At 47.8% G+C, this 17,317-nt stretch overlaps 1 protein-coding gene across 1 annotated transcript in view; it reads left to right on the top strand.

Moving 5' to 3' along the window:
• Positions 1–17,317, top strand: part of Efhd1 (EF-hand domain family member D1) — a 56,663-nt gene that overhangs the window by 26,869 nt on the left and 12,477 nt on the right. Inside the window, exons 2-3 of the mRNA XM_036173813.1 lie at positions 6,867–7,014; positions 14,302–14,436. Coding sequence (XP_036029706.1) covers positions 6,867–7,014; positions 14,302–14,436 — 283 coding nt within the window. The remainder of the gene's footprint in view (positions 1–6,866; positions 7,015–14,301; positions 14,437–17,317) is intronic.

Consider the following 17,317-nt stretch of genomic DNA (forward strand, 5'->3'; position numbering starts at 1 on the left):
TGACCACACCAACTCTTATAAAAGAAAGCATTTAATTGGGGCTGGCTTACAGTTCAGAGGTTTAGTCCACTGTCATCATGATGGGAAACAAGGTGACATTCAGGCAGACATAGTACCTAAGAGGTAGATGAGAGTTCCACATCTGGATCAACAGGCAGCAGGGAGAGAGAGAGAGAGAGACACTGGATCTGGCTTGAGCATTTGAAACCCCAAAACCCACCCCCAATGATATACTTCCTCCAGCATGGCCACACCTACTCCAGCAAGGCCACACCTCCTAATCTCTGTCAAGTAATGCAATTCCCTAATGACCAAACATTCAAATCTCTAAGCCTATAGGAGCCATTTCTTATTCAAACCACCATATCCCATAACCCTCTCACCCCTTTTCTATGGGGGAATAGTCCACAAGCCCAGCTGGGGTAATACTTTGCAAGCAGGCACAGCTCTACTCATGAACACGTAGTAGTTTGGCTAGGCTAGTCCTGTACAACAGATACATATAAATTTAACCCCCTCTCAACTTTTTAAAAATTGGTGCTTGGGGTCAAATCCAGGGCCTTGCACGCTCTCGGTAAGCATTCTGACTTTAAACATTCAGTTCAGTGGTGTTCAGTACATGCACACTGTGGTCATGCAGTCATCCCCACCATGCGGCCGCAGAGTTCTCTTGGCTTCTGACAGTTCCCTTGCACTCCTCTAGTCTCTGGCTGTCATCCCTGTACTTCTGTCTCTGTGAATTGGGCTACTCCGGATGCCTCACAGAAGTGGAACCCTGCAATGTGTGCCTACACCTGGTTTCTCTTAGCGTGAGTTAATTTACATAACTATGCATTTACCTTGTCCATGCATTAGTGTGTGCCAGAACTTCCCTTCCATTCTGTTTCATGGATTCACCCTGTTTTTGTATATCCAGTCACGGGCTGATGGACACTTGGGTTTCTTCTATTTAACTATTGTGGATAGTGCTGTGATGAACCTTCATGTACAAGTATCTAAAATCCTATTTATATATCCATAGAAAGTAAAACAAACAAACAAACAAATAAGTAAATAAAATGTAAAAAGAGGGATGAGTGTGTATCTCGGTCATGGAGCACTGGCTTGGTCTGTTCAATCTGCTATACTTAGAGAAAAAGAATACGTTATTGGATATTTGATCACCCTGTGATACTCCGAGACTGTTAATAAAAGTAATCTTGAATCAGGGGGTGGAGTCAATGACTGGCTGACTTGAATTAGCCATTGAGATTTTGGAGGACCCAGGATATGATAGAGAGGCACAGGAAGGAATAGGGTGGGGCTTGGATAGATTTGCTAGCCCTTTCAATCTGGGAAGCATGGAGAGAGGGGGTTAACTGGTCGTTTCTCCACTGCTTGCTTCATCTATCAGGTTTTTACCCCAATATCTGACTCCCAAGTTTTTATTGATAATAGAACAGTTTAGATAAACACTCCATCAATGGAATTGTTTTGTATGGCGACTCTGTTTAGCGCCTTGAACTCCTTGCTGTGTTTTATTCCTGGTCATCAAACCAGCATCCTTTTTCCCTCTAATTACATCTTTTGTTTTACTAGAGATGTGTGTGTGTGTGTGTGTGTGTGTGTGTGTGCACATGCATGTGCACACATACCATGGCACTCGTGTGGAGGTCAGAAGATAATTTAGGAGAGTTGGTTATCTCCTCCACCTTTATGTTGGTTCTGGGAGCTCAGGCTTGTGTCCCAGCTTGGTGAGAAGTTTTGGGCCTAGACTCTTCCCTGACAGATATGCCCCGGCAAAATCAGAGATCACCTTCCTTAGATGGCTCAGGAACAGACAGCCCTCTTATCCTGTGGGTGAGTGCACCTTGGAGTCTCCCACAAGTGCCCAGTGGAGAGCCTTGCTCACCTGAGCAGTGGCGTCAGAGTTGGCCCTGGTTTTCTGCTGGGCCAGCTTTGACATCTGTGTTTCCAAAGTGAAGGAGTGTGTGTCATCCCAGCAGTTCACCTTTGGACATATCACAAGCAAACTGAAACACAGAAACACTTGTACCCCAGTGTTCCAAGTGGGACATTTTTTTATTAATACAATGCATTTTGATAATATTGACCCTCCCCTAACTTCTTCCAGACCCACCTCTACTTCCCTGCCCACCCAACTTTGTATCCTTTTTTAAAAGCAACTGTAGTGGTTTGAATAGGAATGGCCCCCATAGACTCATGTCTATAAATACTTGGTCCATAGGAAGTGGCACTGTTAGGAGGAGGTGTGGCTTTGTAGGAAGAAGTGCATCACTAGGGGGTAGCTTTGAGGTCTTAGAAGCTCAAGCCAGTTCTTTTCCTGCTGCCTATGGATAAAGATGTGGAACTCTCAGCTCTTTCTCCAGCACCATGTCTGCCTTCACACTGCCATGCTTCTCACCATGATGAGAATGGACTAAACCTCTGAACTGCAAGCCAGCCCCAGCTATATGTTTCCCTTTACACCAGTTGCCCATGCTCATGGTGACTCTTCACAGCAATAGAAACCTTATCTAAGACCCCCATCAAATACAAATACAGTTTATACTGCCATATGCTCTTGGTCTTGGATATGTGGCTTTCATTGGAGGCTGGTCTACCAACCAAGGGTCACACCCTTAAAGAAAACAATCTCTCTCTCTCTCTTTCTCCCCTCCCCCCCCCCCCCCCCCCGTGTGTGTGTGTGTGTGTGTGTGTGTGTGTGTGTGTGTGTGTGTGTGTGAAATATCAACTGCCAATACTTCTTTGCTAGGGCTGGGACTTCATCTCTCCTTTCCATGCTAGAATTTTATCTACATAGGCCTTGTGCATGTTGTTTAAAATACTCTTAGTTCCCATGTGCAGTTTCCCTGCTGTGTCCTGATAGTCAGCCATTACAAATGACTCTTAAAATCTTTCTGCCCCCTCTTCTATCATGATCCTTTAGCCTTGGGGGGAGAGGTGTAAGATAGCTGTCCCATTTAGGACTGAGTATTCTGTGGTCTTATTCTCTGCTCCTTGATCAGTTGTGGGTCTCTGCGTTAACCATCATCTAGTGCAAAAAGAAGCTTCTCTGATAAGAGCTCCTGATACACTAATCTATGGGCATAACAATAAGTCATTAGGAATCAGTTTAATATTATTTACATTTAGCAGAGTGATAGGAGCAAGTTCTCCCCTAAGGCCCATGAACTATCTAACCACAGGTTCTTGGCCTCAGTAATGGTGCTAGGTGTGGGTTTCAACTTCTGGAATCAGCCTGGAATGCAATGAAAAAAAAAAAAAGTGGTTGGTTGCTCCCATACATGTGCACCACTACTGCACCAGTGGGTGTGTCTTGTTTTAGCTCTGGGGTCCACAATTGTTAAGAATGATGATCCCTTTTCTTCCCTGTTAGTGTCCGCAGCACCTTCTAACCCTGAAAGCTAGCCAATAGAGATGACGCTTCCAGCTTAATGACAGCTTGTTTTCTCCATGTTCTATGAGTCAGGTGTATTGTGTCTTTAGTATGCCGTCATCTTTTTTAAAGTAGGTTAGACTTCTGAAGAGTTTCCTTTTTAAGAGGTATGTTTTTGAGTTTTATTGTTATTCATTTGTATGTGTGTGCACTCATAACCACAGTGGCCAGAAGAAGGTATCAGATCCCTTGGAATCCAGTTATAGGTGGATGTAGGCTTTCTGATGGGGTGCTGGGAACTTGGATTCTCTGTAAGAATAATACATGCCCTTAACCGCTGTGCCACGTCTCCACTCCCAAAGTGGCATCATTTGTGAGACCCCAAAAAAGAGAAATAGCTCAAACGCCTATTTTCATGGCTCTGGGAGAGTCATTTGGAACCTCACACAAGGGCTGCAGACAAGGGCTGTGCCACCCACCAAGTCACTTACATCCCTAGCCCTAGAGCTTTGATTTTTCAGTTTAAAAAAAAAAAAAAAGTAGGTGAATGAGGTCTACATTGAGTCAGTTTTGGCAAACCCACGGAAATCATCGTTTGCTTGTTTTGAGATAGGGTCTCAAGCTGTGTAGCCCAGGTCGGCCTTAAACTCACTGAGATAGTCCTGCCTCAGCTTCCTGGATGTTTGGTATTGTAGTATTAAGTGATCGCACATCATCCTTTTATGCCTTGGGGTCCTGGGCTGGCCCATCTGGAAACCTGGAGGCACCCTGTTAATTTCCAGACATGGGGCACCCATATTATGGGATTCTCAGAGGTTGCCACTAGTCACACAGAGATCTTGCCTGTATACTTTCTTTTTTCTTTTTTTTTCCCAGAGCTGAGGGCCGAACCCAGGGCCTTGCGCTTGCTGGGCAAGCGCTCTACCACTGAGCTAAATCCCGAAACCACCTGTATGCTTTGTAGAGTAGGTCTTCCAGCAACGAGGCTGGGCCCAGTGGGAGCTCAGAGGGCTTGAGGAAGAAACAGCTAACAGGAGAGGGGGTGAATTCTGGCACCAGAAAAGGACATACAATGGATGCTATTGCGGAGCAGGAAGACCATGGAAGAGAGGAGGGAGTGGTGCTGTGTTTGCAATGAGTACAACAGCATGAATCAGCCCCTGTGGCTAGAATGTGGTGTGTCAGTGTGTCCAGGAGTTCTGGCCCCTTCCAGCATGACAATGTGAGCTTTAAATACCACTGCCCACAGTTAGATTTCCAGTTGCCCACAGGCTACATTTCTTGGTGAATGGTGGTGGTTCTCAACAGAGATGCTTTTTCATTATAGGGGTGGGGGCAGATGGATAGTAGAAAAGACTGAATATAATTTTTTAAGAATATGGTAAAATGTGCATAACAAAAATGACCACTTCAAGCTGGTATAGTTGCACACAACTGCAATCCATTTCTTGGGAGGTTCAGAGAGTGGATTTGAGGCTGGTCTGAGCCCTGTCTAAACACACACACACACACACACACACACACACACACACACACACAGGAGTGGGGAGCGGACCCGTGGATGGTTCTGTGGTTAAAAGTGAGCACTGCTCTTATAGAAGACCCAAATTTAGTTCCTAGCACTCATGTCAGGTAGTTCACTACCTCCTTAACTCCATCCCAGGGCGATCTGAAGCCTCTGGCTTCTGTGGGCACCCGCACTCACGGGCACATACCCACGCCCAGATTCACATACATGCACATCATTAAAAATAATAAGAATGCAAAGGAAATAAAGTGACCATTTTAACCATTGAAGTGAACACAGTTGAGGGGCCTTCAGCATGTACACAGGGTTGCACCAGTGACTTGACCCTTGTCCCAGATTGAACCCATGAAGCCATCCCTCCGACCCCAGAAAACACCCTCCAACCTCTGCCTACATGAGTTTGGCTACTGTCCTTTTGTGACTGACTTATTCACTTATTGTGGCATCCCTGAGGGTCAGCTATGTTTCAGCACGCATCAAAGTTCTCTTCCTTTTATTAATTGCTGGAGAACGGTCCATTCTGTAACTGTTGATACTGCACTGTGGGGGTGAGCCCATTGTACTTATCGGCCCATCTGTCTCTGGACTCTTGGGTGCTTCCCAGCTCTTGGCTGTGGAGACCTGACTGATTCATTCTCTTTTGAGACAAGGTTTCTCTGTGTAGCCTTGGCTGTCTTGGAACTCACTCTGTAGACCAGGCTGACTTCCGACTCACAGAGATCCGCCTGCCTCTGCCACCCAGTGCTGAGATTAAAGGCGTGCATTCCCTCTTCCCCTACCCTCCTGATTCACTCTTGTTTCTGTGTATGTGATGCTGGGGAATGGAACCCCAGGGCTTCCTGCCTAACGCTGAACAAGTGTTCTTTCATTGAGCTTCATCCTAAGCCTCTTAGTTGTTCTTTTTGTTTTGTTTTGTTTTGTTTTATTTTATTGTGATGGGGTTTCTCGTTTTGGGCCTGGATTCACTACTTAGACCAGGCTGGCCGGGAGCTCACAGAGATCTGTCTGCCTCTAACTCCAGAGAGCCGTCACTTTATTTGTTCTTTAAAGCAAGAGGTTCAACCCTGAGCAACAAAGGGTTTCTGGGAAGTACGAAGAAACAGGAAGTATAAGAAGGGCTCACTGGGAAGGGAGCCAAGGAGCCCTCGGGAAGTCCTGGGAGGCCCTGTGTGTGGAAAGGGAGCTGGGGAGGAAGTGTAGAGTGGGTACCTGAAGATGGCTGGCCCAAGGAGAAAGGGTCAAGGTAGACCTCTTACTTCAGGAAGCTGGTCTTGTTTCTAGGCAGGGGTGCATGGCTAGAGTGACAGCCAGGAGAGGAGCTGGCCCCAGTGGGAGAACAGCCACCCACAGAGCTGTGGCTACTCAGGCGTGGAGATGAGTGACCCGGAAGTAAAGGGAAGTAGAAGGGTAGAGCCTGAGGCAAGACCACACCCACTTCACAGCCACACTTTGGGTAGAAGGCAGCTTTCAAAGGCACAAGACAAGCAGGAGGGGAAGGGGTTGCCAGGAATGGGTGTAGCTGAGACTCCAGGATGGTGACCACTAGGAAGGTCTGTTACTGGGTGTAGCATTTGTTGAGTTTCAGGCCGTGCCCCACGCCCAGAGTCCAACATTCGGAGGTGTTGGATCTGTGCTGGTTGACTGAAAACGAAGGCCATGAAGGAAATACAAGACATGAACAACATTTTGAGAGTGCAAAGCACAAAGACAAATTTTTTGCTAAAAGAGGAGTCTCTTCTGATGAGGTAGCCTGAGGGGTCCTACTGATAAGGTGGCCTTGGTGGGTGGTGTGTGGGGTTCCCTCCTGCTGAGGTAGTCTTGAGGGGTCACTTGTGGCGAAGTGGCCTGAAAAGCCTTGCAAAGCGGGAGGCAGTTGAGCTACTCTTCTGTGGATAAAACCAAGAGTCACACACCGGGGAAACTAGTTTTGTCCTGACCTTTCCTTCTCTGACCCTGCAGGTATGATGCTGGAAGGGACGGCTTTATCGACCTGATGGAGCTGAAGCTCATGATGGAGAAACTGGGGGCCCCCCAGACCCACCTGGGCCTGAAGAGTATGATCAGAGAGGTGGATGAGGATTTTGATGGCAAACTCAGCTTCCGGGAGGTACCTCTGGCCTGCTGAGCCTGAGAAGGCCCCCAGTCCACAGCCCCTGAATGCACACGGGTTTGCCTCTTGAGAATGTTCTTTGAGTGGATAGTTAATCTTAAACTCAGCTTTTAAATACATCCTTTGTAAACTGTGTGGGTGGCATGTTCCTCTAATCACAGCACTCAGGAGCTAGAGGCTGATCATGAGTTGAGGGCTAGCCTCAGCTACATAGTGAATTACATGAGACCCTGTCTCAAAAAAAAAAAAATCTTTCATGGTAGCTTATGTCTATAATCCCAGTACATGAAGGCTGAGGCAGGAGGATTGCTATGAGTTTCTGCCTATGAGCCACTTTTACTGACTCCTTACATAATTTTTGGGGTGTGTGTGTGGGTTTTATCGGAAGATTTTTTGATGTTTCAGTTGGACATGATGTCACATAGCTTGTGACAGCCTCCTCATGTCAAGGTGATAGAATTAGACATTTTCTGTTTTCCGGTTGTAGGTTCTGAATCAGCCAGGCCCTTGAGAGCAGTACTCTTAATCACTGGACCATCTGTCCAGCTTCCTCTCTCCTGTTTCATTCAGAGGGCACCACAGGTGGTCCAACTGAATCGAAGCTACTTGGCCATCGTTCAGCTAGCTTCTGATGTGGCCATTTCTCACAGAGGTGGGCACCCAAGGAGAGCCCCCCAAGCAGTTCCGTCAGCTCTCGGCCCCTGTAAGCAGCGCCAATGCCATTCACATCAGTCCTTTCTTTGTGAGCTCCAAGCCCCATCTTGGTCCCATTTCTAGATTGTCCTAGGTCTGTGGGCTTGGAAGTGTGAGGCCATGTGACCATCCAGACCCCCCACAAGCTTCACCCTGCTCTGTGATTTGCTTCGCTGTGTCTACCCACGGCAGAAGCCACCTGGGCTCGCAGGCAGAGCAGTGTGTGTCTCTTGAGAAAGTTCTACTTTCCTGGAGGCAGAATCCATCCCAGGCTGGCTTCAGACATGGGATTCTTCTGCTTTAGCTCCCTAAGTGCTGAACCTGTAGGCTCATACCACACGCCTGGCCACTGTGGAGTTCTCTTTGGTTTTTTTTTTTTTTTTTGAGCCAGAGTCTCACTCTGTTGTCTAGACTAGCCTAGAACTCAATATGTAGCCCAGGCTGGCTTTGAACATATAACAATTGTTCTATCTTAGCCTCCTTAGTGCTGGAGATTATAGGCGAGTATCACCATAGTCTATTGGTTCTGTGTGTGTGTGTGTGTGTGTGTGTGTGTGTATGTGTGTGTGTGTTTGTGATTTTAGGGGTGGGGAGAGTTAAGAGAGGGTCTTAAAAACATTTTTTACAAATGATTTTATTTGTATGAATGTTTTGTCTATATGTACATCTGTATATCACATGTGTGTCTGGTGCCTTGGAGGCCAGAAGAGAGCATCAGCTCTCCTGGAACTGGGATTACAAATGATCGTGAGCCTCCATGTTGGAACCGAGAATCAAACCTGGGTCCTCTAAAAGGGCAACAAATGCAGTTAACTGCTGGAGCCATCTTTCTATCCCTGAAGACGGGGTCTTACATAGCAAAGGCTGGCCTCAAACTCACTATTGTAGCTGAGGATGACCTTGAACTCCTCATCTTCTTGCCTCTGATGGGATTACAGGCTTGTACCATCACACCTAGCTTTACCCTTGGGGGTTCTTTTTATTTTTTATTTTTTTACCTTATTTATTGTATGGGGCATATGTGCATCCGTGCATGTGTGAAGAGCAGAGGACAACTTGGAGAAGTTAGTTCTCACCTTCCGCTGTCTCAGTCCAGGGCTTGAACTCAGGTTGTCGGTCTTGGCAGCAAGCCCCTTTGCCTGCTGAGCCTTCGTGTCAGCTCGTCCTTGGGTTCTTGACACATCCTTTCTCTATAGTGAGTTACCTCCTTTGTCCTAAAACGAGAAATTTATGTCTGTCACTTACAAACGAAGCACTCTGACATGGGAAGAATTATGTGTACACTACTAGCCACAGTCCTGAAGTTAAAATTCCCTCACTCTCGGGACAGCGTCCATGGGCTTGTAACTGAAAGAGCTTCTGAACTGTGCTAGCTCCCTCCGCCTTTGTTCTCTACCTCTGCTCCCCTCCCGTTCAGAGTCACCCCTGGACATTTTCCAGCTCGACACCATGCCAGTCTTTGTGGACTATAAATAGGAAAACAAACAAGGTTGGGCAGAGAAGGGGACTGTCATTCAAGGCAGTGACTGGAGCGGGTGAAACGGGGGCCTGGTATGCTGGATGCGGTCGGGTTGAACTGGATTTTCTCTCTCTTTTCTTTTTTGGCTGGCTGGGGTTAGGAGACCCCTGAGTTATGATGGGGAATGCTGCTGATGCTGGATGTCTTGGACCTCACGGCTCAGAGCAAACAGTGCTGGAAAAGGCCCAAGGGATTCGTTAATGTTTCTGGCTCACAAAGCTCTTCTGTGAATGTGAACAGTCACCTCCACTTACATTTCTAAAAGTTTTGTTTGTTTGTTTGATTGATTGATTGATTGATTTAGTGTTGAGGTAGGGGTACATGGATGCCACGGTACACCTGTGGAAGTCAGAGGACAACTTCCATCATGTGGGCCCTGGGGACCAAGCTTAGGTTGTCAATCTTGATAACAAATACTCTGAGCCTTCTCACTGGCCCCGCCTCCACTTTAGAGGTGAGAAAACTGAGTCCTGGGAAATGGAGAGTCGCTGGATGCTGACCTGGGACAATGTTCCCTCTTTCCTGAGTCTCCGAGAAGTGTCGCTGTAGAAGGCAGCCCTCCTTGTGGAGACCTCCCGTAAATGAAGGACTTTAAGGACAGCTAGGTGTTTGGCCTGGCTTGGTTTTGTTTTGTTTTGTTTTTGTAATAATAGACCATCCCAGCTTGGATTATTTAGGAAGAAAAGAAGTTTGTCTTGGCCTGCAGTTCTGGGAGGGCTAGGGCATGGTAGCAGCCTCTGCAAAGCTCCTGGTGGAGGCCGTGTGCAGCTTTAAGTCAGGGTGGAAAGCACAGGGAAAGCACGGATCCAAGATCATCAGGGTAAGAGAATGGGAACACACAGCCCCTTAGAAAAGCATCTCCCTCTCAGTGGCCTATTTGCCTTCGGTGAGGCTATCACCTCTTAACACTTTTGGACTAGGGATCAAAGAGTCACCGGAGTCAGGTGCTGAGGGGCAGGCATTGATTCCAGCCGCAGCTCACATTTGCAATGCTGACGTCTTTGCAGAGAGAAGCAAGAGAAAGGCAGCAGTTCCCGCTCTCCCCACCCTCCTGGCCTGCATCCCCTTGCTGGGGGCCTGGCCTCCTACAACAGGCTTGCTTCCTCTCCAGCCAGTGTGCTGGCTCTAAGAGCCTGCTGCAAACTGAGTCTTTGCCGGCCTCTAGTGAGAGAGTTGGAAGCTGCAGGTGGGTGAGTGTGGCATTTCTGTTCATCCGGACAGCCTCAGGGACCTCAGAGAAGGTGCGAGTCCCCACACACCCCACTTCATCTCTCGGGTTAGTGTTCACCAGTGTCCACCTCAGAGTGAGGCCTGAGTAAGAAGTGCAAGCGTAAAGCAGGGTTCCTAGCAAAGAGGAAGTTGTAGCCTTGGGAGCTCAGACTCTGGAGTTGGGAGTAAGCCTGTTGAGATGGTTGTCATACATTTATAAATGGGGGATGGTGGTGTCCATAGAAATTGGATAGTGCGTAGAAAAACCTGTAATTTTTAAAGACTTGCTTATTTTATTTTATGTGTATAAATGCTTTGCCTGCATGGATGTATGTGCACCATGTGCATGCCTGGTGCTCACGGAGGCTAGAAGAGGATCTTGAATCCCCTAGAACTGGAATTATAGATGTTTGTGAGCCACTGTGTGGGTGCTGGGAAAGAACCTGAGTCCCCTGCAAGTACAACATGGCCTCTTAACCACGGAGCCATGTCTCCATTGCCACCCCCCAACTTGTAGGTTTTTGCCGGGGCAAATTCTGACGACCTGAATTCAATCATGGGGACACATGGTAGAAGAGAACCAACCAAGTTGTCCTCTGACCTCCATAGATACGCCACGGCATGCACATATACAAAATGAATAAAATGTAATAAGGTTTTTTTTGGTAATTCATAAGTTTTTGTTGTTGTTTGTTTTCATTTTGTTTTGGGTTAGAGTTTCACACCATAGCCCACGCTGGCCTGAAACTCTTGGCAATCCACCTGCTTCAGCCTCCTGTTGCTGATGTTATGAGTGTGAACCACCACGCTAGCTTTGTAAAAAATACTTAAGAAAGGAATGAAATATTTATAAAGTAACCCAGGGAGAGAGGGTCAGGGAGAGGAGAGCCTGGTATTTAAGAAGTGATTCTGTAGAGGTCCTGATACAATTGTCCTCCAGGATTTCTTTGCTGCGACCACACTTTTTGAATGTGGAGGAAGACGGTGGACTGCACAATAAATGTGGGCTTACTAAGTAACTATTTGGATGAAAATAAGGTCAATGATTACCCTCGCAATAGAACAGAATACATTTCAGAGATTAAATATTTACAAGTTTGTTTTTTTTTTTAAAGCCATAAAAATACTAGACAGAAGCATTCCTGACTGTTTATGTAACCTTGGTGTTGGGGAAGGTTTCTCTAAGCCTCTCTCTGGCAAGAGGAAAGAAAAGGATTTGGCAGATTTTATGTAAAACTTATCCAAGTCAAAGATACTGTCGGAGCCCAGAATGGAGGGCACACCTGGAGTCCCACTACCTCCAGAGGCCAACGCTGGAGGATCAGTTGAGACCAGCAACATAGCAGGACCTCTCATCTCAGAAACTAAACAGAGCCCCGTGTGGTGGTGTCGCCTTTAATCTTAGCACTAAGGAGGCCAAGGCAGGTAAGCCTGTTCTACACAGTGATTTCCAGGATAGCCAGGATGTAGAGGAACCCTGTCTCAGGAAACAAAAACAAACAAAAATAACAAGCAGGGCTGGGGAGGTGACTCAGTGGGTAGAGATACTTGATGTCGACCTGAGTTCGATCCCAGGGATCCACATGGTGGAAGGCAAGAACTGACTCTTGCAAGTTGTTCTCTGCCCTCCACATGTGTGTATAAACAAATAAAATACTGAAGTGACAAGTCGCAAGAGCTAACGCATTGAAGATAAACGAAGGCCTATGAAGATCGCTTAGGAAACTGCCAGGAAGGTAGGCAGTCTCATGCAAAAACAGAACACGGGAGAAAAATAGAGGTAGCTAAGCGATATTAAAAAGGCGACGCAGAGATGGGGGGCGACAAGATGGCTCAAAAGACCTGGCCTGACGACCTGAGTTTAGTCTCAGGGACTCACATAGTTTCAGAAGAGAACCAACTCCTGTAAATTGTCCTCTGGCCTCCACATGTGTACACACACAATAAGTACATAAATAAATATATGTGCTTTTTTTTTTTTTTCTTTTTTCTTTTTTTTCCGAGACAGGGTTTCTCCATGTAGTTTTGGTGCCTTTCCTGGATCTCACTCTGTAGCCCAGGTGGACCTCGAACTCACAGAGATCCGCCTGCCTCTGCCTCTCAGGTGCTGGGATTAAAAGTGTGCACCATCATCACCACCACCCGGTAATATATGCTTTTTAAAAAATAAAATAATAATAATGAAGTTGAAGCTGGGTGTGTGGTAGATCTTCCTGAGTTCAAGATCATTTACACACCCCTAAAAAAAAAGTTAAATTATTTAGTTAAAAAATAGCGTACAGGGGCTGGAGAGATGGCTCAGAGGTTAAGAGCACCGGCTGCTCTCCCAGAGGTCCTGAGTTCAATTCCCAGCACCCACATGGCAGCTCACAACTGTCTAACTCCAGTTCCAAGGGATGTGACATTCTCACACCAATGCACATAAAATACATTTAAATAAAATAGCGCTCAGGGAGCAGGGAGATGGCTGGTGGAGAGGGGCTTCAGCTGTCCTAGCTGTAGGAAGCTGACGACTGAAGTTTACTCCCTAGAACACATGTAAAAGCTGGGCGTATTAGCACACATCTGCAATCCCAGCACTCCATAGGGAGATGGCAGGTAGGCACAGGAGAATTGGCGGGAGTTGGAGGGCCAGCTGGTCTCGAGTGCAGCAGCAGAAACAAGACAGGCCCTGCCTCAATAAGGTGGAAGGCAAGAACTGACTCTGGCCTCTCCATACTTGTGCCATGGAATGTGCATGCCTACACACACGCACACGCACACGCACACGCACACGCACACGCACGCACGCACGCACTGAATGAAGGATGGAAGGATGGATGAATGAATGAGAGCCAGACATTTGCCTTCAATCCCAGCACTCTGGAGACAGACAGACAGGTAGATTTCTATGATCAGACAGGTAGATTTCTATGATGTTGAGGCCTTCCTGGTATATAGATAGCTAGTTCTAGGGCAGCCAAGCCTACACAGTGAGACCTTGTCTCAAATTAATAAATACAAGCAAATAAATAAATGTTAGGATTACAGACCTGTACCATCATGTTTATGTAATACTAACTAGGGATTGAACCCAGGGCTTTCTACCAACAGGGCTAATCTGCAGTCTTATTATTGTTATGATTATTTTTTCAAGATTGAGTTTCTCTGTGTAGCTTTGGAGCCTGTCCTGGAACTCGCTCTGTAGACCAAGCTACCTGCAAACTCACAGAGATCCGCCTGCCTCTGCCTCCTGAGCGCTGGAATTAAAGGTGTGCACCACCACCACCCAGCCTTCTGCAGCCTTATTGTGTGGATTTTTTAGGGATAGATTCCCAACAGTGGCATTACTGATGGAGGAGAGAACAGGATTTAATTCAATTAATTTATTTGGTACTTGGGATTGGACTCAGGTGCTTACCCACTTACTAGGCATTGCTTTACCATTGAGCTATGCCCTTAATGCCCCCCTTTTATTGTTTTGATGATCGGTACGGGACAAAATAATTCTCCACGTATACATAGACATTAACGTCCTTTCCAGGTAGGAGAGGTGGTTAAGAGTGCTTGCAGCTCTGGCAGAGGATTCAAATTTGGTTCCTAGTACCCGTATCAGGCAGCTCACAACTTGCAATAACCCCAACTCCAGGGGTTCCAATGCCCTCTTTTGAAGTCCGTGGACACATGCACCCACACATGCACATCCTCCCCCATGTGCATATATTAAAAAGTAAATCTTTTTAAAAAACCCACCCTTTTCAAGTGCTTGGCAAGAACGTCATTTGCTCAGGCTGGAGGGTTTATTGTGGCTGTGTTGGTGAGGCTGTGTTTGTTGGCAAGGCATCGTGGACAGCAGTAACCCTCCGGTCCCTCTTCTTCCACAGTTCCTGCTCATTTTCCACAAGGCTGCTGCTGGTGAGCTGCAAGAGGACAGTGGGCTGTTGGCATTGGCCAAGCTTTCTGAGATCGATGTTGCCCTGGAGGGCGTCAGAGGTGCCAAGAACTTCTTCGAAGCTAAGGTGAGCATCATGTTCCTTTCCTACCCAGCCTCCACTCCTCCTTTACCCTGCCCTGGTGACAGGCACTTCCTGTCCAGTGACCCATGAGCTCACTCAGGACAAGGCTGTACTGGGAAGTGAAAGTGTGTCCTCACACAGCACAGAAGACACCTGTTCACAGGCTCAGGAGGGTTTGTTGGTCTCAGACTCTCCATCTAGACTTGGAGGTGTTTCCGCAGCTGCCCTTTTTCACCCATCTTAAACATCTGGGTTGGAGGCCTGGAAAGATGCAGCTCGCCAGGCAGTGGTGGCGCATGCCTTTAATCCCAGCACTCAGGAGGCAGAGGCAGGCGGGATCTCTGTGAGTTCGAAGCCAGCCTGGTCTCCAAAGCAAGTTCCAGGAAAGGAGCAAAGCTACACAGAGAAACCCTGTCTCGGGGGTGGGGGGGGGGGGGGGGAGATGCTGCTCTTGCAGAGGACTGGACTAGAGTTTGGTTCCCAGCACCTACATTGGACAGCTTACAATCCCTCTAACTCCAGTTCCAGGGAATCCAATGCCCTCTTCTGGCCTCTGTGAACACACACGCACACGCACACGCACAGGCACACGCACACGCACAGGCACACAAACACACTTTAAAAATAAATAAATATCACCAGGCAGTGGTGACACGTCTTTAATCCCAGCACTCGGGAGGCAGAGACAGGTGGATCTCTGTGAGTTCGAGTCCAGCCTGGTCTACAGAGCAAGTTCTAGGACAGTCAGGGCTACACAGAGAAACCTTGTCTCAAACAACAACAAATCATTAAAAATAAATCTTGAAAATAATAACATATGGGTTGTAGACAAGTAGGAGAGGGGTCAGGGGAGGGTGCCAGGGTGGCCTGCCCCAAATCAATGTTCGCATCACTGAAAGTGATCAGGTGTGGGGAGGCCTCACAGCTCTGTAAGTTCACAATCCCTGAGCACTGAGGCTCCTGTCCGAAGCTAGCTGCTGCCATCCTTATCTTTGCAGAGCACACCTGCAAACACACAGACAGCGAGCCCCTTCACACCTGCTGCCAAGCAGAGCAGGGTGCAGTGAGACAGGCATGTGTCCCCACCAGCCAGCCCAAGAGCATCTCTGCCCTCTCCTTCATGTTGCTATGCTGGCCTTGTCTCCATTACTGAAGACACACCAACAGGACTAAATGAGCTTGTATGTATAGTGTTAAGCGATTGCCTGGCTCATGGGGAGCAGTCAGCACCTAGTCCAAGCTGTCAGGATTGCATGCTTCTTCAGTCAGTTGCCAGCCTCTGGGAGACTTGAGTTTCTTCCGTCCATTAGTGCCTTCACATTTTTCAGTCTCTTGAGATTTCTTGAGAAGGGTCCTAGGACTGAGGCCCAAGAGCAGCAGGACAGTTCACTGCCAAGGTGCACTGGGCTAAGTGCCCTAGGCGAAGCACATGGGTCCCTGTGACTGTATCATCTGGGCATGCAGGACCTGTGGTGACTTGCCTGTGATCCCAGCTCCAGTCCCATCCAGTTCTTCAGACATTGCTGGGAGTTTTTACAACCGATCCTCAGAATCTGTAGCTCTCTTTGCCCAGAATGCCACCCCACGACCTCTGTTTGGAAAACTCTGCTCCCTTTGGACCGCCTTCTAGGCCAGCCCACTCCTCCCTATCCAAGCCTGAAAAGGCCCTCCTGAGTGCCTTTATCCCATGTGCAGGTGGCACTGTTTTGTATCTGTTCAAGGTGCTGCTGGACACTTGCAAGCAGAGTGTCAACTGATCTGTCTGTAGCGCACTCTGGAATGTCTCCCTCCCAAGGCGCGTGCACACTTGGGAAAGATTTTCCTATAACACTGCTAAGGGTTGATGCAAACTGGACACAAGTTGAACTTCAGTCATCAGAGATGAGTCCATCATGGCACGGCCATGTGTTTGCTCACTCTGTAGCCATCGAAGATGAGGTGAAGCTGTGTAATATGTGTACACAGATGTCCAAAGTAATATGTGGACACCTGACTTTAAATACTGAACAACAGCCTAGATAATTATGTATGAAAGTATTAGTAATGGACACGTCAAGGGACTCGTTTTATACTTTGGTAGTGTTGTAGAATTAGTGTGCATTATTTTTATGAGGAGAAAGATGAAACACACAAAAACAATAAACTTTTTCCTCCTTGCTGTGTTTATCCGTCTGCCTCCTCAACCAGACTCAAAGGCAGAGGAGGCGTGCTGTCTTTGTAATTACAGAGCCCGCCCGGTGTGGTGTGTAATGGCCCTCAATAAACGTTGGCATGAATGGCGAAGGAAAGGAGGGATGCTCGGGCTGGGTTTGGGAGAGGCCCTAAGGGAGGTGACGCTGGCGACAGGTGTTCTAAGATGAATGGGGATTCACCTTGTGATCAAGGAAGGGAGGCGTTCCGGTCATGGGAACTGCAAGGCAAGGCTCCAAGGCACGGAGGGCTGGAGGGCTGGAGCCTGGGGAGAACACGGAGTTGTGTGAGGGGGAAGGGCTGATGCCACAGTGGGAAAGCAAGCCAAAATGTAAGTGTGGAGACCTAGGAACTGGACCACCACTTCCCACCCACCCTTTGTTATGAGGTAGGTGACTCTGAGGACAGATGGTCCCTGGATGTAAACCCCCCCCCCCCCCCCCCGGGCTGAGGGATACCTGTAGACTGACCTCCCAGGCCCAACCCGAGCCTCTTTAAAGCCTTTTTGGGTGTGTGTGGAGGTTGGGGACGTGGTCAGGAAGCAGGTGGTGACACCGCTTTAGAACTTCAGTGCCTGTGACTACCTCATCGGGAGTTTGGGGGAAGAACAACAACATGAGGTGAGCACTGAGGAGGGGGGCTGAGATTTTGTATCAAGAAAGCCCCTCTCCCGAGCAGGTGTGGTCTGAGGAGG

This window comes from Onychomys torridus, chromosome 23 (genome assembly GCF_903995425.1).
Source record: "Onychomys torridus chromosome 23, mOncTor1.1, whole genome shotgun sequence".
NCBI lineage: Eukaryota > Metazoa > Chordata > Mammalia > Rodentia > Cricetidae > Onychomys > Onychomys torridus.